This window comes from Anastrepha obliqua, chromosome 1 (assembly GCF_027943255.1).
Source record: "Anastrepha obliqua isolate idAnaObli1 chromosome 1, idAnaObli1_1.0, whole genome shotgun sequence".
Taxonomy (NCBI): Eukaryota; Metazoa; Arthropoda; class Insecta; order Diptera; family Tephritidae; genus Anastrepha; species Anastrepha obliqua.
In genome coordinates, this window is record NC_072892.1 from 41,537,151 (window position 1) to 41,564,426 (window position 27,276).

General features: G+C 33.0%; 1 protein-coding gene across 11 annotated transcripts in view; it reads right to left on the reverse strand.

Moving 5' to 3' along the window:
• Positions 1-27,276, reverse strand: part of LOC129235624 (casein kinase I) — a 134,113-nt gene that overhangs the window by 49,239 nt on the left and 57,598 nt on the right. For 7 of the 11 annotated variants that reach the window (XM_054869559.1, XM_054869565.1, XM_054869554.1 and 4 more), the window contains 2 exons: positions 10,252-10,362; positions 6,600-6,763 (listed from right to left, as the gene is read on the reverse strand). In XM_054869559.1, coding sequence (XP_054725534.1) covers positions 6,600-6,763; positions 10,252-10,362 — 275 coding nt within the window. The remainder of the gene's footprint in view (positions 1-6,599; positions 6,764-10,251; positions 10,363-27,276) is intronic. The other 4 variants (XM_054869556.1, XM_054869558.1, XM_054869555.1 and 1 more) reach the window with 1 other exon arrangement.

Here is a 27,276-nt window from a genome sequence, read left to right on the forward strand (position 1 = left end):
CTAAATAAATGAAGCTATATAAAATCGAATACATCATTGGATTTCCCGGTTGTTGTTTCGTTGTTAAAAATGGGAAGTGAACGAAGGGAGGGAACCAGCTAAGTAGAAGCTAGTTGGGAGTTAACATGCATAGTAAATAGTTCGGGTAGTGGGCGATCCATCTTCGTGGATATATGTATGTATGAACATTGTTGCTTGTTCGAGTTTTTAGTAGGGGTTATGTTGAATTTAGTCACGCGTGAGTTTTTTATTTTCTATTTGTTTGTTAGTTAGTTCGGATAAAATTTAAAGAAGTTAGTAAATTGGCACTTGCTACTAACGAATTTTTACTTTTCTACTACACGTATGTATATATACATATGTATATCTAACCGTTGTTTCTTTTCTGTATTTAGGTTAGCCAATAATATGTAAATCTAACTGTAACTACAGCAAAAATTAAACTACATACAACCAAATCTAAAACAGAGAACAACTCAATACTAAAAACATATATACACATCTGAACAAAAAAAAAAGATCAAAAGATCAACTCTAACGGTAACTCCATTTATAAAATGTACTATAACTATTAACATATTAACCATGTGGTTTAATTTGAATAACAAATACTATTCAACAACAAACTTCTTTGAACGCATAGTAATTTCAAGGAGTTTAAGACAAAACTATAACTTTAGTAACGAAAAAATTGCAATCGTTTATTTTTACTGAGATTTTTTACAATAAAAAAAAGATTGTTAGTTCGTTGCCACCGCAGAACAGTAATGCTTAGTTCACAATACTTAAATAAACGAAGTGAATGACAAAACTTCGAGTGAATACAGAGAAAACCAAAGAGGCGGCGTTATAGAAGTGGAAAAAAATGAAGAATAGTGAAGAAAAACGAAGCAAAGAATATCTAAACACAAGACGGCGCAATTCTCGGCGTGTGCCGCTAATAAAACTCGGCATCGTGCAAAAACCAACTGGAATCTAAACTGATTCTTCTTAATTCCAAATGGTTTTTGAGTGGTGGAATTTGCCGTTCGAGTCTTGTTAGCGCAACAGGCCGGGAACTGCACCTTTTTGTCTTTATATTTTCATTCAACGTAGTTTAAATAAACGGGAGTACAAATAATAGAGGTCACTTACAAACAATAACAACAATACAAATAATAGCGACAACAGAAATGTGGACTATATCCAGCCAAAAAAATTAAAAACGGTATCGAGAAATAAAACGAAAAGGGAACTCACTGTGAAAAATACATATACCGAAATCGGTGAAGGAAATTAAACAATAAGAGAAAAATGAGAAACATAATGCAAATAAAATTGAAGGGAGCAAAATGGGGACGGATGTACGAGAGAACGAAATTGAAAGGAAACCGAGGGAAGCAAACTTAGAAATTAAGTATAAGAATTAAAAATGAAAAAAAAAATAGCACTGAATACTAAATATAGAAGAGCTACTCTTTAAATATTGGGAGGTTGAATTAGTTTTAAAGGTTTTTTTCTTAGATTTGGGGCTTTATTGTGAAAAAACGGTACAAAATATTTTATTCGAAGTATTGGCCATCGCTAGCTACAACTTTCGCCCATCTTTCGGGCAATTTCCGGATGCCGTTTCTCCAAAATTCTGGCCGCTGCTTGGCTATCCATGACTCAACCCATATTTTGGTAGCCTCGTACGAGGAGAACCGCTGGTCCGCCAAATCGAGACTCATATGCCGGAACAAATGATAATCGGAGGGAGCTATGTCTGGACTATACGGCGGGTGGGGTAACACTTCCCAGCCAAGCGTTCCAAGGTATTTTTTGACAGGTTGAGCAACATGCGGCCGAGCGTTGTCATGTTGCAAAATAACCTTGTCGTGCCTTTTTACCGTTTCCGGCCGTTTTTCTTTCAATGCCCGGCTTAAACGCATCAATTGCAGTCGGTAACGATCCCCCGTGATTGTTTCGCCCGGTTGGAGCAGCTCAAAATATACGACGCCGACCTGATCCCACCAAATGCAGAGCATGATTTTCTTGCCGTGAATATTCTGCTTGGCCGTCGACGTTGATGCGTGGCCGGGCAAACCCCATGATTTTTTGCGTTTTGGGTTATCGTAGGGGATCCATTTTTCGTCGCCAGTCACCACCCGATGCAAAAAACCCTTCCGATTTTGTCGATCGATCAGCAATTCGCACGTAAAAAATCGCCGTTCGACGTCGCGCAGCGGGACCCAATGTCCTTGCTTTTGGATCATTCCCATCGCTTTTAGACGCTTGCAAACGGTTGATTTATCAACGCCCAATGATTCAGCAAGCTCTTCTTGGGTTTGGCACGAGTCCTCGTTTACCAATTCCCCCAATTCCGCGTCCTCGAACATTTTGGGCTGGCCAAGACGCTCCTTGTCTTCGGTGTGAAAATCACCACTTTTGAATCGTCGAAACCAGTACTCACATGTTGAAATCGACGGAGTATGGTCTGGGTAGGCCTCCTGCAGCAATTCACGGGCTTGGGCTGTATTTTCTTTCAAATTGAAGCAGAAAAGCAAAGCTTCCCGCAAATTGGGTTTCGACGGCATGAAAGTTGACATACTCGGAGCACGAAAGCACTGCGTTGTTTATACTTCAGCGAAATGACAGATACTGATAAACAAAGCCTAGGGATGAGGCTTTGTCATGAATATATATTCAGTATTGCCAACGCGATAAAGTGATAAATAGCGCCATCTGTGTGTCACCTTTAAAACTAATTCAACCTCCTAATAAAAAAAAAAATAAAATCTGTGCTGAAAAGAAATGAATTTGAAGGGAGCAAATCGAAGTGAGAACGAATAAAAACCGCGGATGAAAACGAAAGTGAAATCACATAAATAGGGGGACAATAAAATTGAAACGGAAGGAGATAAATTTGAAAAAGAATTACAATTGAAAAAAAATTAATAAATAAATGATTAACGCTTTATATACTAAAACTTCATTTTTAAATGTAAAACAAAAATCTATGCTGAGCAAAAAAAATTTTTGATTATTATTATTTTTTTTATTATAATAATTATTGCGAATCACATATTCATAAAGTAAAAAACAAAAACAAATTTGAATAAATCTAAACAGAAAATGGCTGTTGAGACACTTATTAGCATTTGAATATCAATTACATAAAAAATATATATAATTAAAACTATTTTATATAAATTTTCATAAAATAAAAAAAATAAAATAAAATTAAGCTACCATAAGCCTTGAACTAATTTATAGCGTCGCATAAATGTAGACAAATGTATATACATACAAATAAAAGCATATAAACTCGAAAAGTAAACTAAAGCTTCGGAGCAAACGAGGAAAGAATTGATGGAATAAGTTAAACTCTTCCTAGCAACTAAATCGTAGCTAACGTTGAAAGTAAATTTTCAATGAGCCGCAAAACTACTTAGAAAAAAGCGGAAAGACGTGGACAAACTATTTCTGGAACAATATTTATTGTCCCACCCCACCTCTACTAACTATGAATATTTCAGTTATTAAAGAGCTTCTAACAAAAAAAAAACATTGACAGGCACCAGCTCATTTATATACAAAAAATCATGCTCCATGGACTGAAGTAGAATCTTAACCTAAAATGCTACATTTCTTATATTTTATTCTTATTACAAGAGGTGCCCAGGGACTTTCTCTATACGAGAATCCGCTCTGGTTTGCGCTCAAGCTAATCTAACCTAAGCTAAACTACTCCAAGACTAGATTGGATTCTTTAAGCTCTATTTATCAGTCAGTTTCAGATTTGTTTAATACAGCTCTCATTAATTCCAGGCAATCAATAGCTCAAAATAAAAAAATAATAATAATAATTGGCGCATACACTTCCCCTAGGTGTTTGGCCAAGCTCATCTTCGAAATTGTGGTGTTGCATCTTGATGTTTTTTCACAAAAAGTGAGACCTACAATTTTAAGCGGACTCCCAACGGCAAATGGTTTTTAATGAGGAGCTTTTTCATAGCAGAAAGACACTCGGAGGTTTACCATTGCCTGCCGAGGCGCGACCGCTATTAAAAAAAAATGTTTGCTTCAGTTTGGTGTTTCATGTATGGAGTTTCGAACCTGCGTACTCTGCACGGTAGTAACGCCCGCCAGCCCATTCAGCTACGGCGCCTCAAATTAGAACTATTAAAATTCCTTCCATTCCGATTTTCAAAGTCTAGGTATTACAAACCTCCTTTAATTTAATCATTTACCGCTTTTCCGGATTAGATTAGATTAGGTTGAGGCGGTTACCACACTCCATGAGGATGTAAGGGACCCACTTTTAGACTGAATACTCTTTGATACTCAAGTTACGCTCCCTAAATCTCTCTAATAAACAATGAAACGGTGGATGGTTGCGAATTCTAAGTCTGTCAGACAATAAGTAAGGCTATAATTTCATACCATATAAGTTCATTCAGCTATTATTTGTGCCGTTGTGTTCGAATGGAGGTCGGTCGAGATTATTCTGTTTTCAATATCATAGTTTTAGCTATTTAATTCATCGCCGTGATTGCTGACAGCAGAGTTTTGGCCAATATATCTTTTCTATATCCAAGGATAGTATCTGATAGTATATCCCATTGAATTTATATTAGCTGAGGTTTAACTATATTTGTGTTTCTGCATTCCAGAATTTTTACTGATGATGCTCAAAAACAGATCATTGCCTCCGTTTAGAAGATGTGGATAGACTTAACTTATCTCTGAGAAACACCGCGGCATACGCAATTCACCTTTAGAACTAGACTGCTAGTTAAAGCCAAAGTTACAATGAAGACAGTTCAATTTAATTCAATTATGGCTTAACTTTGTGTCAGGCTCTTTTTGTGTGGCTGATCGGTAAGGAGTACTTCAGAATGAGACAACTAAGTAACCATTTTGGCAGAATGATATAACAAGCTCCTGGCTCTCAGCTGATAATAGCATCAATTTATTCGGATTTGTGCGTGACTATCATCCATTCATTCCCGGGTTCGAAACCCACTGAGGGTAAGAAACACCAAACAATAGAAAAAAAATTTTCTAATAGCGGTCGCGGTCGCCGTCCCTCGGCAGGCAAGGGCAAATCTCTTAGTGAATTTCTTCCATGAAAAAGCGCCTCATAAAACTCATATGCCGTTAGCAGGTGATTAAAACTATAGACTACTCCATTTGTCGAACTTTCTCAAATTGGAGGAGCAGCTCGGCAAAACAAAGGATCTATACGATAATTACATACAGCGAGAAAAACATTTTTGGCACCGTGAGTCAAAAAGTTTTGGCATAGTCAATTTTTTACAATATTCGGAATATTTTTCATACAAATATATTTCGAATTACAACAAAGCAACATATTTTGAAGTCTCAAACTTTATACAAGTTGAAAAGTATTCATGAAACTTTTAACAAAATTTCGAACTTTTTATTCAGAGTTTTTAATTTTTTTTCTGGTATGAAGTTTTATAGTTCATTTAATTCTAGTGCAAGTTTGAAGTTGATGAAGATTTACTTCAATTTTTTAAGTTTTTTGATTTGCCGACGAATTCTTCCATACAGCGCTTGAACGCTCCGAACTTCTAATGAAAATATTTTTTTTTTTTTTTGAATTGTTTTTATACTAAAAACTATACTTGCATATAAAATGTACAAACAAATTGTACAAAAATATTTTCATACAAAATTAACAAAACAATAATCTTTCCCCTTGCATACCCTTTTTTAATTGATATTAAATAAATAGATTATAATTATCTCACTATTTGTTTTTTTTTTCTATTTCCTTTTATTATTTTTTTCTATTGGCTACCATCCCTTTCTGTTCTATAAGTATTTATATTCCAATCAGTTACGAACTTCACCTATTCAATAACGGCTCTCATTACCTGTAATTAATAGTTTCCTGTAATTAATAGTTTCCTGGAGTTTCCAATAACTCTTCTTTCCATCGCTCGAATTCCTCGCTTACATGTAAAAATGTATTACTAAAGGCCCAGTTAGCATAGATCAACCTAATTTGCTGTACAAGTTGATAATGTTTATTTAAGGTAAATTTTGTATTATTATTGTAATTATTATTATTTATTTTTATTATTACGTTTTTACATTATTATTATTTTATTTAAATATTTTTTTTTAATTTTTGTTTTTATCAATTTTTTGTATGAAGTCACGCCAAATAAATTCGTTTTTAAATTACACCATTACAATTACATCAGGATTATCTGAGATGTCTGATTCTCTCACCGCTCTCAACTTACTTAACACCACCGCTGAAGAGTCAAAACTCTACAAACTTAGTTTCTTTGCCATAGTTTTCCTATATAGCAATATGGAAAAAAATCTAGCAAGTTTAACTAGAGAAATTAAGTCTAGACCAACTGAGCCTTGAGCCAACATAGTACTTTTTTATAAAACAAACATAAAGCATAGCGCACTTTAGCCTTAATTTAAATACGAAAATTATTAATACAATAGAGTATAAAAAAGTTCAGTATAGAGTAAACTGTTACGAAACAAAGTACTCATACAAATACGTAATTTAAGATAGCGAGAGAAAACGAAAAAAAAAACGAAAATGTGCATACAAAAAATTATAAATTAAATAATGGTAAACTTACAAGTTGCTTAGATATCATCAGTACAGTCTTAAGAGAAAATTTACGGGAACAAATATTGAAGAGATCTTCTAAGGACAGTCCCAATAACTCTAATACCATGGCATTATAACGGCCACCGCATGTGCCCAAATAATACACACGCGGTATACCCTCTGGGCAGTCATCTATGCAGTTATATTTTCAAAAGGTGTCACGTCAAAGGGTTTATTTTTTTTTCATTATTTTTCGTTATGTTGATGTGGTTGTTGTATTTGTGAGAGATGATCAGAATAGGTCCAGGGTAATAGGCGGTAGCAAAAATTCCAGGCGGTGGTTCATCATTATACAGCAGGCAATAGGTGGGTAGATTCATCGATTTGATGTAATTGCGGCGAGTAAAGGATGTTTGGTGTTTTTTTTTATCAAATAATTGTGTGCGATGACGAGTTTATATTTTTTTACATTTTTTGTTTGTTTAGCAATATATCGAAAGCACGCGCGCAGCAACAGCAACAACATTTAAATGCAATACACAACAAAAATAAAAATAAATTTAATACAAATTATTCTTGTTGTTACAGACTACAGTCGTTATGTAATATTATATAAGTATGCAGGTATGTACACAATTTGAAATATGTCTTTTGTTTTTTTTTTTTGTTTGGTAGCCCATTCTAGTGCAGTTTGTTTCTTTCGAAATTTCTTTCAATAAATCACTGGCGCACCGACCTTCGAAATATGTTCGAGAAAATCTATTTTTTATTTTTTTTAGTTGAGTTATAAATCATATTGAAGCCTTCGTTTTTTTATAGAAAATGCCTTTATAGTTTTTCTAAAAATTTACAGATCCTGCGAAGGCGATAACGGTGCAAAACTTCGTATTTAATAATAACAAGCAAAGTTAAGTAGGATATTTTTAAAGCGGGACAGTTTGTAAATAAAAAGCGTACGAAATAAAATCAGCCAAGTAGTAATAGAGTAGTAATAGGAGGACCGATTGAAGTGATATGAGGAATCTGCAAAGTGAGTACACGAATACTGAAAAAATCGATCATATTTAAATATTTATCGATGCACCTTAAAAGCTATATGGTAAAAACGCTCTCAAAAAGCTCTTTTATAAATTTTTTTAATTTTAAACTCCATTAGATCGACGATAATGCTTTGAGAGCTTTCGAAATACATTTAGAAATCTTCGCTATGTACTGTGAAATTAAAGTGAAATTCCGACTGCTTTAAAAGTATTTTAAAAGAAATGAAAGTATAATGGTAAAAACGCTCTCAAAAAGCTCTTTTATAAATTTTTTTAATTTTAAACTCCATTAGATCGACGATAATGCTTTGAGAGCTTTCGAAATACATTTAGAAATCTTCGCTATGTACTGTGAAATTAAAGTGAAATTCCGACTGCTTTAAAAGTATTTTAAAAGAAATGAAAGTATAATTTATGGACTGAGTTAACCTACAAATGGCAAACGCTCTTGAATAGCATGCAATTCTTTATTATATGTAAAAGCTGCCAAAGAAAAATATTTGGAATAGCTTTTTAAGGAGCTACTTCTGTTTTATAATACACAGAGTTAAAGCCACTGAAAAAGTAAGAGCTTTTAAAATAAGCTCTTAGGCCGCTTTGAAAAATTGCAAAACAGTTGATAGTAAAATTTTGCGGGTTGCAGTTACTCTATGGTGGTCAAACAATTGAAAAGCTTTATTCTAAAAGCTAAAAAAAATTGCACGTTGACATAAGCAAAAATAAGTTTTAAAAAGCTTCCTAACTAAAGCTATCATGAAAAATGTGCATATATGTTGATTTAATTTGAAAAAAAAAAGTGCATATTTGCAATGTTCATAAGTTCTTATTTTTAAGCCTCACTAGAATTTAATTCAAATCCCTCTTATGAATATTAACGGTTTAAGAGCCAAGATAGTTGAAAGAGCTCTTAGTTTCAGTTATTTTGTGCCAGTTTATCTCTGCTTTCCAGTTATTTAGAGTTGAACTCCATTAAGAAATTCACAGATTTTGGCGAAAAGCTCAAAAGTTTAAGAGTTGAAAAGCAAAAGAGCTTTGAGTATTTTCAGAATTTTGTATACTATATTCTAATATTTATTATATTAATTTTTTTAGCTTAAGCGAGTACTTGAAAGAGCTTTTAAAAGTTTTGTCAAAAGTTCTAAACGCAAAGTAGCTTTCACTATCCTCAGACTATTTCTTGTTACATTGCAGTATTTTTTCTTTGCCTTTATTTTTTACAAGTTATAACATTTTTTTATTCTGATTATTCTACAAAAAGTGCATAAGTAAAAATTAAAAATGAGTTTGGAACTATTGAAAAAGACTTTTCAAGAGATTATAATTACACAGAGCCAATATCCCATATAAAGGCCTACATACATAAACAGCTTGACAGCATTAAAGGTTTAGAAGTTTTTTGGAGGTATTTTAAACTTGTTGAAAAGCTCTACACTTTGAAATGGAAATCATGAAACTTTCCAAATGTCAAATTAGATAAATACAACATGGGGTCTAAGAAAGTATTACCGCAAGTAAGAGAAATATTTTCCCGATGTTTAAAAAAACAAGAAACAGTCTTGAACAAAAACAAACTAAAACAAAAAAGCTTTTAAATACGAGAAGTTTAAAGAATATACGAATTAAAACTTCTCATGGCCAACATAAACGTTTACCAATTTTTAAAGTTTCCAAAGAAAGCAGAAAAAAAAGGATTTCTCTCAAGCTTTTTACGAAATCTCTCAAGTTTCTCAAACAGCTTTTCAGCCTTTTTCAATTTGTTTTCCATCGACAACAAAAGCATTTATGAGTTCAAATGAAATTTTTTTTCTTCTTGATAACTGATATGAAACATATTCAACTATACGCTTAATCGATATGATAACTTGGAGCTTTCATCGAACGTCATTTACCCGAAGCTGACTTTTTGCTCTACAATTGTCATGTGTCAATTTATTTGAAGCTTGTGAAGAGCGTCGATTTTGTACTTAAATATCAAAAAGTTCTTTACTCGAGCTTTCATAAAAGTTTTTTTGAGAATATACAGAACGCTTTTTATTAAGTTTACCAGTTTGTTTTTAGTTTCTTCTGGAATTTTGCAACAGTTTTATTGCTAATTGACATTCTAAGTTGTCTGCTCTTTGGTTTTCCTAAAAATAATTTTTAAAAACTTTACTTGGCTGCTCGCAATAAAAGCATTCTAAGCTTAGTTATTAAACATCTTTTTTAAAAGAAACGCCTTTTTAAGAGAGCAAATCGACAGTTATGTCTTCAAGCTCTATAACATATAACAAACTTTGGCTTCTGTTTCCTTATCAATTTAGTTATTGGAGCTTTCAAAGAGATCTCCGTTTAAAAACGTTACAAGTAAACAGTAGAGTAAGACGGGTTAAAAAAATATCACTTCTAAGCGCTCGCACCGTAAACATATTTTTATGCCACATTGTTGTTGGTTGATTTTATTTCGAATAGTTAGTAATATTTTAAGTTAGAAAGGGATATGTTATAATTTTGAGTTTTCACGATTTCTATTCAGCAACTTAATTAAATGAAGTGAAGCGCAGAATAGGATTTAATTTTTTTTTAGTTAATGGAACGGGGACGGGGATAAAAAGGCATTAGGTAGGAGTATTATATTTGAAAAAAACGAAAGCGTCTACATACCATGTGATCCTAATAGTTTATAAAACCTATACTCTAAATGTAGTTGTGGAGCCTTTGACTTCATAGGCTCCATTTTTATTGCTACGTGTTCATTGTTGTACAGATTTTTGCCTGAAATAAAGAGAAGAGAACGGTAAATAAAATATTTTTATATATTTTTTTTAATTACTACATTTAAAGGATAAAGCGCGCGAAAAATATGTGTGCCTAAAACTAGACACAATTAAAAATGGTTTAGATGTAATTTTTTTTTTTTTTTTCAAAAGAACACAACAAAACAGAACAATTAAATTTACTCTTCTTAAGGCCGCGTTGCATTTTTGGAAAAAAATTTAAAACACTTTTCGTAATAATAATCGAGTCGATTCCAATTTTCCAATTCGCAGTCATGCGCACATTCAGTTTCGTGAAAGATCAACAACACTGCGCTCATCTTAATAGTCGATCATGCTGAAACATAGGACAAAATATTTTTTTGCACAAATATGTATGTTGCCAAATTTATTGCATATTTTACAGTTCATTCTTAGCATTCATTCATTCTAACATTTCCAGGGGCCGAAACGATACCAGCTCAGGACGTACATACTAGACGCACAATTCAGATATAAACAAAAATAGAGTAGCAGCTCGATTAATTCGCAACATAAACGCAAATGCAAGCACGCATAAATAACTGTTGCATATTTTTGGCTGATTTATAGTTAGATTTTCATGTGCATCTCTAGAAAATTTTTCCAAACTAATTTTTTAACACTTCAAAACAAAAACAAACAAAAAACATAAACATAAAAAATAAAAACAAAACAATAAATAAATAATAAAAATAAATAAATAAAACAAAAAAAATAAAAAAAAAACAAAAAAAAAATAATGAAAACAAACAAAAAACCTAAATAAATTAAAAAAATAAATAAATTAAAAAAAAAAATAAGTTAAAAAAAAATAAAAATAAATAAATAAATAAAAAAATATAAATAAATAAAAAAAAGTTAATAGATAAAAAAATAAAATAAAACAATTAAAAAATAAAAAAAACCAAAAACAAACACAAATAATAAAAATAAATAAATAAAGAGCAAAAATAGTAAAACAATAAAAAAGTAAAAAACAAATAAGAAATAAAATAATATAAATAAAAAAATTATAATAAAAAAATATAAAATAAATAAAAAATAATAATAAAATTATATTTTGTGATATAAAAAAATAATAATAAAAATATATAAAAAATAATAAACAAATATAAAAAAATACAAAAAACATTAACAACACCAAAAATAAATAAAATAAAACAAAAACAAAGCCAAAAAGAGTTGTAAAAAAGTAAATGGGCTAAAATATTTAACAAACATTTTCCTCATGAAATTTGACAATTTTTTTTTTTCTTTTTTGTTTTTTGTCGGGACAGACTAGCGAGTGAGTACATCACTCAGAAAGTTTACTCAACTAAGTGCCTGTATACTCCAAGTCACTGATATATGTACGTACTTATATTATATTATAACTAAGGACACAAAATAAGTTATAACATTTTTCAGAACTAAAGAAGTCAAGGACGAAAGATTGTTGTAGAGAAGAATTGTCGATTTCCTTGGGGTCCCTCTATAAGAATCCCGTTTGTTTTTATTTTTACAACTTTTTGAAAAAAAAAAACGTTAAAGTTTGTCTTTTATTTTTTCAATCAAATAATAACGATTATATGTAACTTTTATTTTACTCACAAAATAAATCAACTTTTAACAGTCATTTCTTTATTTCCTGTTTTTTTTTTCAAAAATTATAAGTCAAAAAACAAAATTTTTCTCGAAACTTCTGTTAAAAAAGCCATAACAAGTTAGGCCCTTGATTAAACGGCTTTTCTCACATTTTCCAAAACACATGCAGGTAAGCAATTTAAACCTTAAATAGGCCAGAAAATTTCTGTCATAAATTCAAAAAACTTTGGCGGTTTTACTATGTACATGGGTCTAATACTTTCATCCTGAGTTGAAATCATTGCGTCATTGTACTGTGTATTACGAGTACATAGCAACAAAAACATAAAAATCATTGCATTCAGTATAACCAAATCCACCAAACAATTCTCTGGCAACGTCTATAGAATAGACAACATTAAACATCAGCAAGGCAAAGTACAGTGTTGTTGCACATTGACACTACACATTGTCAGCGAAACATACAGGCTCCTGAACGCAGATACATTCAAACTATTAATTTCCATATACTTCATCATGCACACAGCAACATTCAATCAACAAAATTCACAGGCAACAAACAAAAAAAAGATGCATTTAAATGCAGATCATTTTTTTGGCACATTCCAATTATATATTTATATGTATACATAAGTATGTAAGTATGTATGCATGTGTGTGAGAACAATAAGTCGCCCGAACATTCCATTCCATTATTGATTGCGTGCAGGTTTCAATTCCTACCTGCTGCAGCGGTGGCGCCAGAACTAGAACTACCATTGCCACTGCCCCTGCCACTTGAACCGGCAACAGTGCTGCTGCTGCTGCTGCTACCGAAAAAGCACATGCGTCGACCTAACGGCGAAGAAGTGCAGAAAAATTCATTCAATTTTATATGCGACAATTCATTCATTTGGCAATCGCATTTAAGGATATGTGTCTGTATGAATGTCTTGTGTATGTGTATTTATGTTTATGAAGAGTTAGCCGCGAACCAAAGTGATGGATGATGAAAAATTTAAATGAAAATCCAAATATCAGTATGCACCAATATCAGAAAACTTAATTTAAATACGTTTTCAGCAAATATTTTTAACAACTTTTTAAACCTTCCAAATTTCTATGTCAATATGAATTAGAATGCCAACGAGTGATGCGACTCTGATAAATATGGAACAGAGCAATCGCTGTAATCAATAATTTTGATAGATAGGTATAGGGCGTTTATGCCCAGTTTGTTCTGGATTACACTGGAAGTACACTATGGATATGACTCTGCCAGCAAAATATTCTCATAAAAACTTCTTAATGACCAGAAGCAGCCTAAAAGAATGATTTCCTAAATGCTTTGATGGGATGCAAATTGAGCATTTTGATTTATTGAGGCTTGAATATATCATAAAAGAGACTGATACCAAACACATAAAAAAGCAGACCAATTCGAGGGCAGTTTGAAAAGCCCGCGCAAAGTCAGAGAGGGAGTCGAGTGACTTTCCTTTTCCATCACGACAACAGACCAACTCAACACTAGCAACTGCTGAGGCGAGTTGTGGCCGCAAAATTAATGGAAATAGGCTTCCAACTCGTTTCTCATCCCCTTCTATTCTCCAGACTTGGCTCCCTCGGATTGCTCGTACTATTTGTTTCCCACTTTGACTTATAGCTGGCGGGAAAAGATTTTATTCGAACGAGGATGATTTGATTTCTATTTTTCAGACTTGGACACATCATATTATTCGGAAGGGATCAAGAAACTAGAACAGCGTTGGACGAAGTGTATAAGCCTAAAAAGAGATTCTAAAAATAAGAAAATCGATTTTTTTCGATATTCCGAAAATAATAGTATCTTAAGAATATACTGTGAAATTTTCATACGGAAATTCCTAATATTATAGCTTCTATAACCCATTAACTATGTAGAGAGCGGTCCGAGCGCTCCTGTACTTCAAACTATAAACTCATTTATCTCGAAACTGTATTTTTAAAAACTGCTCGCATTGTAACTCAAAAAGTTATCGACCGATTTGTTTGAAGTTTGGTGAAGCCTTTCTGTACATTACTATCGGAAGGATAAACCTAAAATTTCAGATATTTCGCGTTGATAAATTACTTTTTGGGGGTTAAAAATGTCAATAAAACACCCCTAAATTCTGACTTCTTTTCAAAGGCTTATTTTATAATTAATTTTATACTTGTTTTTTAATTTTATAGGTTCATCTTTTCCGTTAATATGTTATAAAAAAACCATTTTATTTTTTTGTTTTAGATCGACAGATTAAGAGTAATAAATAAGCATTTTGGGACCTCGCGCCGTAGGCAGCCGACAAGAAATGAGCCTGCGCCGCCATTTTGGAAAAAAAAATGAAAAACAATTTTTTTGTACTCTCGAAAGGTTACTTAAAGTTGTGTTAAAGCTTCAAAATAATATAATTATTTTATCACTTTTAAAAATATGTTTAAAAAATGACCGCTTTTGAGGTTTCTACATGACTTCCCCCCCTTAAGCAGTTTTATTTTTGCACAGACTTCTATATTCATCCAGGACTTATAAAAATCCGACAAAATTATTTATCAGGATTTAAAAACAAAATTTGGTGCGCAGTTTTATGTTATAGCCCATTAAATTTTAGTATAATAAAGTGCAAGTTAGAGGTGGCTCAAAATACTCGTTGATTTTTGATAATTTTTTCGCTGAAGGTGTTACGTACATACATATATTCTCCACATAAAAAAATCGTGGATTTGTTATATAGAGAAAATTCGCAACGCTGTCAAGTGAAAAAATTATAAAACAAAAGAAATTTTCTAGCAACTGGAAACTTGCACTTTAGAGACTATCTTATTTTTTTATATTTCACATGCAATTTTAAGACACCCTTTATATGGTCATATGTATGAGTTTGGGTAAGTCTTTTTCATTTCAAAACATTTTTTTTTTTTCAGCCAAATCTGCGAAAAACTATGGTGGGTTGCATACATATGTATATTTACAATATATCACGCGTCCGCAACAACACTGCATACATAGGTACATACATATGTACCAGCATGTACGCTTACAAACATAAAAGTAGTTGATAATAAAAAATATGAATAAAATAAATACACTGAGCACTAAAAACCAATAGTCAACAAATTGCTCATTGTAGAATGTGAGAAAAAAAACAATATTCTTGACAATTGCTCATCTCGCCACTGCTGCTGTTGATGTTTGCGCAATTAAATTAAATAAAATTTGCAAGTAAATGCAGCGTAAACAAATACTACCATCGCGGGAAAAAATAGTAAATAATAATAAAAGTAAATACAGCTACAAATATGAATGAATAAACATTATTGTAGATAATATCTCGAGAAGGCCGGCGGTGTAGGAAAACTATGAATATTTATTTCGAAAAGTGGCGAGTATGAAATGTACAAACATATTTAATGCGTTGTGTATAAAAAAATCAATTGAAAATGTAATTGTGTCAATGACTAAAGCCAACACAGAGTAGCGCTGCTAAGTTAACACGCTGAGAGTCTGACTTAGTACTGTTATTTAGCATAGATAGAGAACAGTGCAATAAACAGTCTGCTATTCTCCTGTTAAGTTATACTAGCAAAATGTACAACACTGTTGTTTTATTGCCATCGATTTTAGCATTGGCAAGTGAGAGGCGAAAAAGTAAAATGCAATGAATAAAATTAAAATAAAATGGAAAATGTAAATGGAGAATTAAAAATTAATAAAAATAGAATATATGGAATAGGTCAGTTCGGTACAAGCAGCAGAGATGAACCCTGAAGACATTACCACACTTCTATTTTTACGAACCAGCTAAGCTATGTACTGTAGTGTAGAATCGCTTCATATATGATACTGTTACTGTTTTTATTTTTCATTTATTCTGTTTTCTTTTTGTCATTTGGAAATTGTAGAAGTTAAACGATGCAGGCGTGAAAGCAGAAGTAATATTTCTAACAAAACTAAAAAAAATCATGTCGGTTGACTTTGAAAACTTGTAATTTTATACAGCGAAGCGCTGAGAAATGATACATACACATGTACATATTAAAAATATATAATGGATGTGTACGTATACATATGTAAATATGTGTATTAAATTAAATCACAAGAACATTAATGTGCATTACAAAGAGAGCTGAAAAAAAGTGCGATAATATCTACACTTGGTTGCAATTTGAGTACTGACTGAGTGGCTGACTGACTGACACCCAGTATAACTACATATATATGTATGTAGATATAAATAAATGCATGATAGATAACAACAAACTGTTTATTAATGAAACCAGAAAATAAAACTTTTAGAAGAAAATATAAAAAACTTAATTAAAGCGCTATCTCTCTCTGGCGCAATTGCTACAACAAATATTACATATAAATACGTTTGAATAAAAAAAATATCAAAGAGAAGTGGCTTAACGCTCACTCAAACACATCGCCAATATGTAATTACATACATTCTTGTACACAGTAGCGTACCAAGTGATAGTACTCTCTTTAGAAATGGTCCCTCTCGATATATATTTTTTTGTTAATTTTTATTAGACTTCTTGTAATCAAGTAATTATACCAAATTTGATCTGATTCAAATTCATTTCGTTTATTTTCATTATTTCCTACTACTCATACCCGGGTGGCCCATTACTACAAATCTTTCATATTTTTGAAAAATTAACATTGGTGGTTAAAAACACTTCTTTTTTGTTTTATTTTTCAATATATTCCCCACAACGATCACTACACTTTTTCATCCGTGTGAACCAATTTTAGAAACACTCCTTCAGTCGTGTTTTCAGAGCGTCCAACGCGAATATTTTTTACCACAAGGCGATCATCATACAAAATCTTATTTATACATGTGATCTATGCTCAAGGATGATTTTTTGTCCCATTAACCCTCATCAAAAATTGTGAAAAATAATCCCACAAACATGTACGCGGCATAACTCAATTTTTTCTCCTCGAGAAGAATTCTCACATAAGAAAATGTTTTGAGTGCGTAAAATATATCAAACGTAAAAAAGCAGTTCCAATGGGAAAAACCACTTCCATCTTTCAGGCGGAGGTCCACGCCTTAGAGCTGTGCGCCAGAGAATATCTACGGAGATGTACGCGCAGTGCCAATATTAACATTCTCTCTGACAGCCAAGTAGCTCTAAAATCGCAGGATAGCTTCTCATTCCAATCAATGTTGGTCTGGAAATGTTTTAAAGTCCTCAACACCCTAGCAACAAGAAACTCTGTTACCTTGATGTGGGTTCCGGCACACGAGGGGCACGAAGGGAATGAAATTGCGGACACTCTAGCGAAAAAGGGGGCAAACACTCCCTTCATAGGTGCTGAACCTTTCTGCGAGGTAAATAACAGCTTCAAAAGTGCCATTCTACGTGAGCAGGAACAATGAAATGAGGCCTAATCGATTACTGGAGAGCCCAATCGGGCATGCGGCAATCGAAAAGACTCATAGATCCAGAACGGATAAGGGCAGAAGCAATGCTTAACCTAAGCAGAAAAGGCATAAAACTTTACACTGAACTACTAGCAAGACACTGTAGACTTAATTATCACATGAAAAAGATAGGTGTGATAGAAAACGATTCTTGTAGACTCTGCAAAGAGGCACAAGAAACAGCAGAAGACTTTCTATGCGACTGCCCAGCAGTGGCACGACGCAGATTAAATTACCTGGGAAATGGGGCTATAAATCCAAACCTCCTGATAGAAATTAAGCCTACAGCAGTTTTAGGATTTATTAATAGCCTACAACTTTTCAAGTAGGCTACATGGCTACACATTAGATCCAATCAGGTCCCAATACACAAACATCCAACCAATAAGTATAATTGTTGTCATCACAAACACCTCATTATCTAAAGTAATCGATAGTGTCTTGAAGGGTATCTTTTTACCCAAACTTGTCTAATAAAAAATGTGAAAATAATAGTATATAAAACATAGATCCTACAAATTTTTGAAAAATTTAAGTTTGAAAATGTTCGCTGTTTCTAATTTTTAGCGAATTACTATACATACACACACATACGATTCTATACTCTTGCAAAAACTATGGTTGCATTGACGGGCACAAATGAAGAGTATGCGCAAAATAGCACGTTGTTCTTTTCCTTAGTTGTCGTCCGTCGTCTTCAACGTTCTTTTTATTCGATAATTCTTTTTTCATTTCTTCTATAAATTATCGTATTTTTTCTGTTTTGATTATGTTTTGCTAGCGTTAACGTGACGAAATTGGCAAACAACGTCATTGATTTCAATGAAATTCTCATTGAAATAACAACAAAATAGTTGTGATTTTTTTGCGCGGATCAAATTTAATTTAGATTTCTTTATGCGCATCGTGATTAATTGAAATGAAACTATGCACGTACATTTAAAGCGAACCGTGTGAAAAAATACGTAAAATATGTAAAAATGTACATAGATTCAATAAGACTTCGTTAATTCTATAGATAGAAGGCTGTAATAACTTCATTAATAGATAAGCGATAGTTTTTCATATTCACTTGACCTTTTTGCACAGAATATATTTAAACACAGGGCGATAGATAAACGCTCTAGGTAGTTGCTCTTTTAATAACTTTTAAATCAAATATTGGGTTGTCCGCAAAGTAATTGCCGATTTTACATATAGACGACGTTGATAATTGTTTTGAACAGCTTGTGACTATTTATTTTAATTTTTTTCTTTTGACAGTCCTGTGAGGTCTAAGTGAGTTGGTCATACGGACCGACTACCACCATAACCTAACCTAACCTAACCTTCTTTTGACAGTTATTAGCTGTCACTTTTAGCTTGCTTTAGAAAAAAAGTGCGCGTAATTTTGTTTATATTTGTTTGTTTGGCAACAATTTTAATACGGAGCCCACAAAAGAGCATTTTCGTCATATTTTATTTTATTATTTCCATAAAGGGAAAAGCGCAGAGAAGGTTGCTAAAAAGTTGCGTGATTTGTATGGTGATAAAGCCTTAAAAGAAATACAGTGTCGAAATTGGTTTATTGGGGATTTTTCACTTAAAGATGAGCCAGGTTCACGTCGGCCAAGTGATGTCGAGGCTTTAATCGAATTGGATCGTCATGTAACTTTGCGTGAGATTCGAGAGAAGTTAAATATACCAAAATCAAGCGTTAATGAGCATATAAAGAGTCTTGGACTGGTAAAAAAACTTGATATTTGGGTACCACAAGAATTGAAAGAAATTCATTTAACAAACCGAATCAACGCTTGTGATATGCATCTTAAACACAATGAAGCCGATCCGTTTTTGAAACGGATTATCACGGGTGATGAAAAATGGATTGTATACAATAACGCCAATCGAAAACGATCATGGGCCAAGCATGATGTAGCGCCACAAACGACTTCAAAGGCTGATATTCACCAAAAGAGGATTATGCTGTCAGTTAGGTGGGATTGGAAGGGTGTGGTATATTTTGAGCTGCTTCAGAGGAACCAAACGATTAATTCGGATTTCTACTGCCATCACCAAGGTCTTGAAGACTTTTACTTTCTGCAGGACAATTTCATACTGCTACAATATCCACGAAACCATCATTTCATTGAAGATTATCTTTGGTGTTAAGATTATCTACTGGAATTCATATCTACACTGGACTTCAAAATCATGTGATTTGACGAAACTGTTATTTGCGGAGCTATTTTTTCGGAGTCAATTGTCTACCATTCGCTCTATACAACCTCCAACCTCCTCTGTTAGAAAAAATTACTGCAAATTAGTTTCTGTAGCAACCGGTGCTAGTATGTCAAGACATTTATTTCCATATTTAGGTAAGGGGTAGAAGATCAAAATACTCTACAAAAAATTCCGCGTCAAATTCTATATTAGAAGTCAGACAGAAATTTATTTACACTCGTTTTATACAACATATTTTCGTTAAACTATTGGCATATTCGCCCAAATTGTAGCTTTAACCCTTCGTAAAAAAATTTCAGACCCTTTGAACTAGTGCTATATTCGGTAAAGTAGATCCTGGAGACACACTCCGTTTCATAATGATGAGTAGCGTTTGTGGTTGTTGAGTAACATTTTTGTGCGTGAAATTGATAGTTTGTGTTATTGCAGATATCGAGCCTATCTTTCAGCGACATGCAGTCGAAGTGAACAAAACTCGTGTCCATCGGCCTAATAAAGTGCAGTCTGAAGATAAAGATTAGTTGAACACCCTAAGTTTCGTACAACTTGAAAGCTTGAAAAGCTACTTGACGGTTTTTCGCAAACGAAAAAAGACAGAAAAAATAAGACTTTGACATTACAATCCATCTCTCCAGGTGTATATGAAACAAAAATCAACTGCTACTCACACTAAGAAAATTCGTTCAGTTATAAAAATTCCGCTGTACCTGCACAAGTATTGACAGAGAAAAGAAGTGGAAAGTCCACGATTCACTTGAAATTCTAATCAAATCCAAGAAGCAAACAAACCAAAAAATGTGGAACGCAATGGTAGTTATGCGACATCATTATCAACGGTACATAATCGCTCAATCACATCGTCAAACATTCAACTACATACAAGCGATAAATATAAGAATTCGAGAAGCAATTTGGACAAAAACCACTTGAGTTTTATTTTCGACAATCTTAAAGCATATCTGAAGCACTTTTGAGTGGAAAGTAAAAGCTGTTGAAGGTTAGCAAAACAAAAAAAAATCAATGAAGGAATGACGAAATCAATGAAATAAAAGACTGATGGTGACTTTGATGATGAAAAAAATAGGAGGAGGAAAGTGAACTCGAAGAGACTCTAGGAGAACTGAAAAGAAATGTCAATGAATGAAATCTATAAATGGCATAAAATGAAAAATTAGAATTTCAAAGAATGACAATGAATAAGAAAATGATGGAAGAAGCTAAATGTAGTAAAAAAAAGATATCAACTTTGCTATAAATTTAAGTGATGCCGAAATTTTTTTCTATAATTTTGGCATATTTCAATTTCAATCCAGAAAATGGAATTCAAGAATGATAGAAACAAGATTACTCCCATTACAGAGTGTCTGGCGTCACATTGGTGCAGTTGCATGAAAGAGCTGTGAAAATGCGAGCAAGAATCCAAGAAGAGGAAATTACACAAGTACACGAACAAATGGCACAAGTGCGACTTCTCACACACAACCAGTTTGTCAATTTCACTGAGAAGAAAGTAACGGTACCACGATCGGCGCCACCTTATTATTCTCTCCATCGTGGTATTACGCGAATAACATCATTTGTATTGAAGAAATTGAGCAAAATTAGAGGAGATTCTCATTATAACCTCTCTGGCGTCATCAACAAACGGATTTGCCGCTGTTATCCTCATATCAGTCACGAAAGACCACTGCCCAATCAGAAAATGACATGAAGTGAAGTAAAAGAGCATTATTTTACAGAGCTAGCAAGAGAGAGTTAATGAATTGAATGGATGTTAATACTCGTTGTGTTAACGCAAATGCATCGAAAGGTAAAAAAGAATGAAAATAACAACAAGATGCCGCGAGATGACACACTGCACGCGCAACAAGGGAGCATTAGCGTCGAAAACTCCCGAAATTTATGGTGTCCAAAATTGTGCGATATTTTCTTTCGCTATGATCCACTTTGCGTTGAGACATTACCGAACTTTGTGTGAATTTTATGCTAAGACCACAAAACTCATAAAAGAGTTCAAATGCCAAATGGCAGCAAAATCAGTCGAGACATTAGCAAATAAGACGAAAAATGCTAAACGAAAAGGAGCTCGCTGTGCTGTTTTTCTTACCAATTAACGGCAGCTAGCTAAACATATGGCTTTCGGAAACTAAATAGTTGAGCAAAATTTTTAAAAAAATATAAGCTTTCTAAATTTTTGGAGCATTGTCGAAAATATTTAAAAGCTCTATTAACCAGATTAAGATGACGCAGTAAAGTAAAGGAATTGAAAAAATTGTCGAAGCGCGCGTGAGATATGTAGAGGTATGTATGTATGTATGTGTATGTACTAAATCACATCCTACTTAATAGAAATGCAGGTTAAATGGTGATCAACTGTGTTAATTTTTTTTATGCATAATTTCAAAATCTGCGTATTTACACTTATAATAACATTTTGATTTTCATATACTTAAAGCTGCTTCAATGAGCAGATTAAACATTTGCATGGCAATCAAATGGGGCTTAATAGCTCCTGCATGCGAAATTTATGTAGCCTCTGGAGATAATTTTAAAATTAACATACAACAAAAACAAAAAAACACTAACATAATAAACATAGTAAATCTCTTTTAAACCTTTAAAACTACGTCATTTAATGAAACCACAAACAATTGCCTGCATTTGTACAGTGGCGGCTAAAATAATAGCAGCGCGACATAATGCAAAGTTTTGATTATTTATTTATTTTTTATTTAATTTTTATTTATTCCTTTTTTTATAAAAATATGATACGTACTACAACAAAACCATACAACTAAACGGTGCGGACTCTGTACAAAATTAAATAAAAAAATTTAAAGTTTGTCACCAAAACTTCGATTTTTTAATAGGAATTTTTAGAAAAATACTGGGTATCCAGTTTACTAGCGCATTTAATTAGACATAATATTAACGTTGATTTCTATTTTTTGTTAATGTAATAAAAAAAAATTATTATCCTTCTTTTTTTATATTTTTTTATTGTGTATATATTTTTTTTTTAGTTTTTTTTTACTTTTTTATTTTATTTTGTTTTTAATGAATTTTCGTTTTTTTGTTGTTTTTTTTTGGTGTTATACCTATGCATTTTCTTCCACATAACGAATATTCGAATTTTTTTACGAGTTTATGAAAGAAAAATGTTATTGAATTTTTTTTTTTTAATTTGTACAAAGTTTGAAACTTTGAACTGTATGATGTTTGTTATAGTATGAACTATATTTTTATATAAAAAATTAAATAAGATATACCTAAATAAACAGCCAACACTGCTGCGATATTTTGATCGCCATTGCATGCAAAAATGATGCAAGAATTTTTATTTAATTGGTAGGCGAAACAATCAAAGAGGGCGTACACCATAAAAAAAAGAAAAACAACACATCAGCCATTCAGTAAAGCGTGTGCTGCGGCAAAGGGATGGCTAAACTATTTTAAATTTTGAGATAAAAAATAAATAACATTTGCCCAAAAAATTGCAATTAATAATTCTCTAGGGAAGCAAAAATATTACAGCTTATCGGCCGAACAGAATAAATTTATTTTAGATTACGTAACCTCTTTCAGATAAGCCATACCACATCAAAATTTTTAAATATAATATTTAGCAGGGAAGTTTTAGCGCCCTGCAAATTGATTTTGCTTCGTTTATAATTAAAAATCTCTATTTAAATGCTGTGAAACTAGACATCATGTTTTTCTGTCAGTAAGATTTTATTATTGTAAAATTGCACATTACTTTACACTTGTGCCAAATATACATTCTGATATATTTCGCCGGCAAAATTCGTTGCAAATTTAAATTGAATCACAATTTTTTTTCCTCGAGGCTGGCAACCCTGTAACAGTGAAAGGCGAAAGTTTTTAATTTACTGCGTCTTCCTTTTGGTGAACAATTTATCGCTCGTCTCGGACCTGTGCATTGGCCACCAAGATCGTGTGATGTTGGACTTCTATGTATGGGAGTATGTAAAGTCTAAATGTTTTGTGAATAAATTAGCTTCGATTGAGGCATAGGAAGCCAACATTGCTAAAGTTATTTACGAGACACCAACCGAAGTCCTCCAACGAGTCATTCACAATTGGTGTTTACGGATGGCCGAATTACGGCGCAGTTGCGGCCAACACATGAAGGGGATCATCTTAAAAAATAAATGTCCTAATGGTTCCACATAAAATTAATACAGATTGCCCCAATCATTTGAATTTTCGCTATTTTATTTCAATTTAAAATTCGATACCTCTAAATTGATCACCCTTTAGTATACGAGAGGTTGCTCCTTTGTTTTAAATTTAGTGCCATTAAATTAGTCTGCATAGAAGCCCATGGCGTCAATAATCAGTAATTCGAAAACTTCGATAATTTCGATCAACCCAATCAATTACTAGTTCGAATTGGAGATAATTTACTGTACACTATTTGAGCGTTGGAAAGAAGTGAAGTATATACGAGTATGTATGTATTTATGCATATATTTATTAAAACACGGAAAAGTACAATTAACAAATATGTATATATAGAAAATAACAATATGAAAAGAAAAGAAGGAAAAACCGCAGGCGATAAAACTTTAAAGATAGCAAAAAACAAAAACCGAAAAAAAGACAAAGCGAAACAAACATCAGGCGGCCGATGGCAGTCAAGAGTTATGGGTAGAGCAGGCGAAAATGAACTGGAGTCATTGGCGATCAGTTGTTGCTTGCAGTGTTGCCATAATTTTATTGCACAGCTTAAAGTTTACTTTGGTTTTGGTTTGCTTTACTTTGTTGTTGCTGTGTTTTCTTGTTTCTCTTTTTTTTGTGTTTCAATAAGGCGCGATCACTGCACTCCACTACCGCAACCAGACAGCAGACAAGAGACCAGCCAACCAACGAGGCCAACTCATTCCGGCAATTCGTGCATGAATCATCCAACCAAGCGAAAAATCACTCACACACACACATAAAGTAGATATAAATATGTACACAAACAAAACGTGTATATTTACTTAGTGGAAATGAGACAAAGAAACAACAACCTGCACTCAACATGCCTTTCAATTAATGGCGGTAAAAAGTAACAGCGAACGAAACCGCAACAGCAAAAAAACAAAAAATACATCAAACTAAAGATAATCATGTCGATCGATCGTTCACAACAGCTGCTCCCAGTTGGTGTTTTTGTTTTTTTATGTATATATGTACACATATATATTTTTATGTACACATACAGTGAAACTGCGATAACCATTACTACAAACTTAGTTACACGTACATATACGAGTAACGAAAAACTCTCTGCAAGGCGCTGAGATAAGTCTTATTTTTACATAGTTTTTCACACAATATACGAATGATTAATCGCTATGAAATTTAAGCGAAGTTTTAGTTCTAAAATTGCATTATATATTGCCTTTGCTTTCAAGTCAAAAATAAAGAAGAATCTCAGTTGGGGCAAATTTCACATAGCCTGCGCATGCTGGCTGGTCAGCCTGATTTTTGTTAGACTTCAGCAGTTCTTCAAGATGATCAGTGCAGTTTGATAAATGTACATTTTTAGTAGAGTTTGGTAAAGAAAGTATTTAAAAGTTTATAAGCCAGATATTAAATTTTAAAATAAAAAACAGGTTTTTGCTCTTATGTGTACGAATATTTGCCGATCAACTTGAAGTTCGTTATATCGAAGTCGCACTGTACATAACTTTTTATGGTATCAAAACAAGTATTTTGCTGTATGCGTCAGCCACAATGCTTAGGGCTATGATATTGTTTTTGTTCTTTTTTTTTTTTGTGGCAGTTTGGCTTTGGGGCGCCGCTGGTGCCGATTGATTAAATGATTCGAAGACTGAACGGCACAGCATTAATACCACACTATATAAAGGGTATCTAAATAAGTTCGCCCCAATTTTATTGCAATATAAAAGTACAGATGACAATTTTTTATTGCATTAAAGCGTAGAAGCATAGAAGGGGAACTTATCGTGGCTCTCAAAAGAGCAAGAGCTTTTCACGGGAATGCTAAAGTGGCAATGCATTCTTGACCATACGAACACCAGGCTCGGTACCCCGCATAAGGAATTCCATAGGAAAGAGTATATTTAACATTTTCTTTGGAAATAAATACTCCGCACTTCAAAGACTGCGTTTCAGATTTCTGGGAAGCCACTTATACGAGGTTCTGGGCATCATAGGCACCATCTCGCTAGGCGTGTAGTCGTCAGAAGAAAAAGTATGCTTTACGAATTTGTTAGGGTGGGACTAGGACTCTTTGCTATGGGCATCGATGGGCATCTGTGGCCACCGAGTGAACCCATTTTAGAAGCAAGCCCTCTTACTTCAATCACATATCGACCGAGCTATTGTGATCATATTTCTCTTACGAACATTCGACAGCGAGTTGGCAACAGCATTAACAAAAAAGTTCGTCTCATCTCCTACTGTCAACTTTCCATTTTGTAGTTGTAATGTTCTAATTTTTTAAACATTGTTTTTTTTTTCAGATCATGCCATTTATCCATAAATAACTAACAACACACCCTTTATAAGCATATCTGTATGTATGTATGCTGCTCAGTACTCAGTTCTTTGTGCTTTGTGTTGATCGTATCCCATAAATTAAATTCCATTATGAAAGAACTAAATAATAATAAAGTCATGAATGTTTAGTAAAAGGGACGCCAGCCAACACACACAACACACATATACAATTTGCATACTTGAATTGGCGAATGGGGACAAAATGAAATATGATCAGTTGATATGGATCGACGGCAGTGCAAAAGATTAAATTTTGCAAAAAACGGTAAATGCTTTAACGAAACTGGTTTATGGATAGAACTGAGCAATCAATGTTCATTGTGGCATAAGAAATTTATTTTGTTAAGATTTGCAGAATTGTTAAAGATGCGGAACAATGGTAAATTGTGTGCTGTGTGATTACTAGATTGTAAAGTAATTAAAAAGTATGAATTAGTTCGATAGGTATGAAATATGGCAAATTTATTTTAGTTATAAAGACAAAATTATTGTAAAGGGTTTTCCCAACAACAGGTGTTAGGTGTTAAACAGGAGAGATGGTTCACGATTTTTTATGACCGGAATTGGATGGTATTGATCTGGACAACGTTTATTTTCAACAGGACGGCGCTACGTGCCACACAAGCAACGAAACCAATGATTTTTTATGGGAAAAGTTTCCGGATCGTGTTATCTCTCGAAGAGGTGATCATAATTGGCCACCGAGATCTTGTGATTTAACACCTTGTGACTTTTTTCTTTGGAGCCATGTGAAAGAGAAGATCTCCGCCAACAGCGCAAGGTCGATTCAAAACCTCAAACATTCGTCAGGCTATTGAGGACATAGGGCAGCCACTTTGCAATTCGGTTATGGGAAATTTCATGAAAAGGATATTGTCCTGTAAGCGTGGTCGTGGTGGTCATTTGTCTGATGTTATTTTCCACTATTAACGGCATACCTTCCTCTTTATAATGAAACATACATCCGACCATTTATATTAAAAAATATCAAAATAACACGTCTTGTTAGAAAACCCTTTAGTTCAAAGTAAAAATGTATTGTAATTCAAACAAGTAAAAAATAAATACTCGATACCTTTTTTTTAGTACTGAACGCTTTTTATACTCGACAG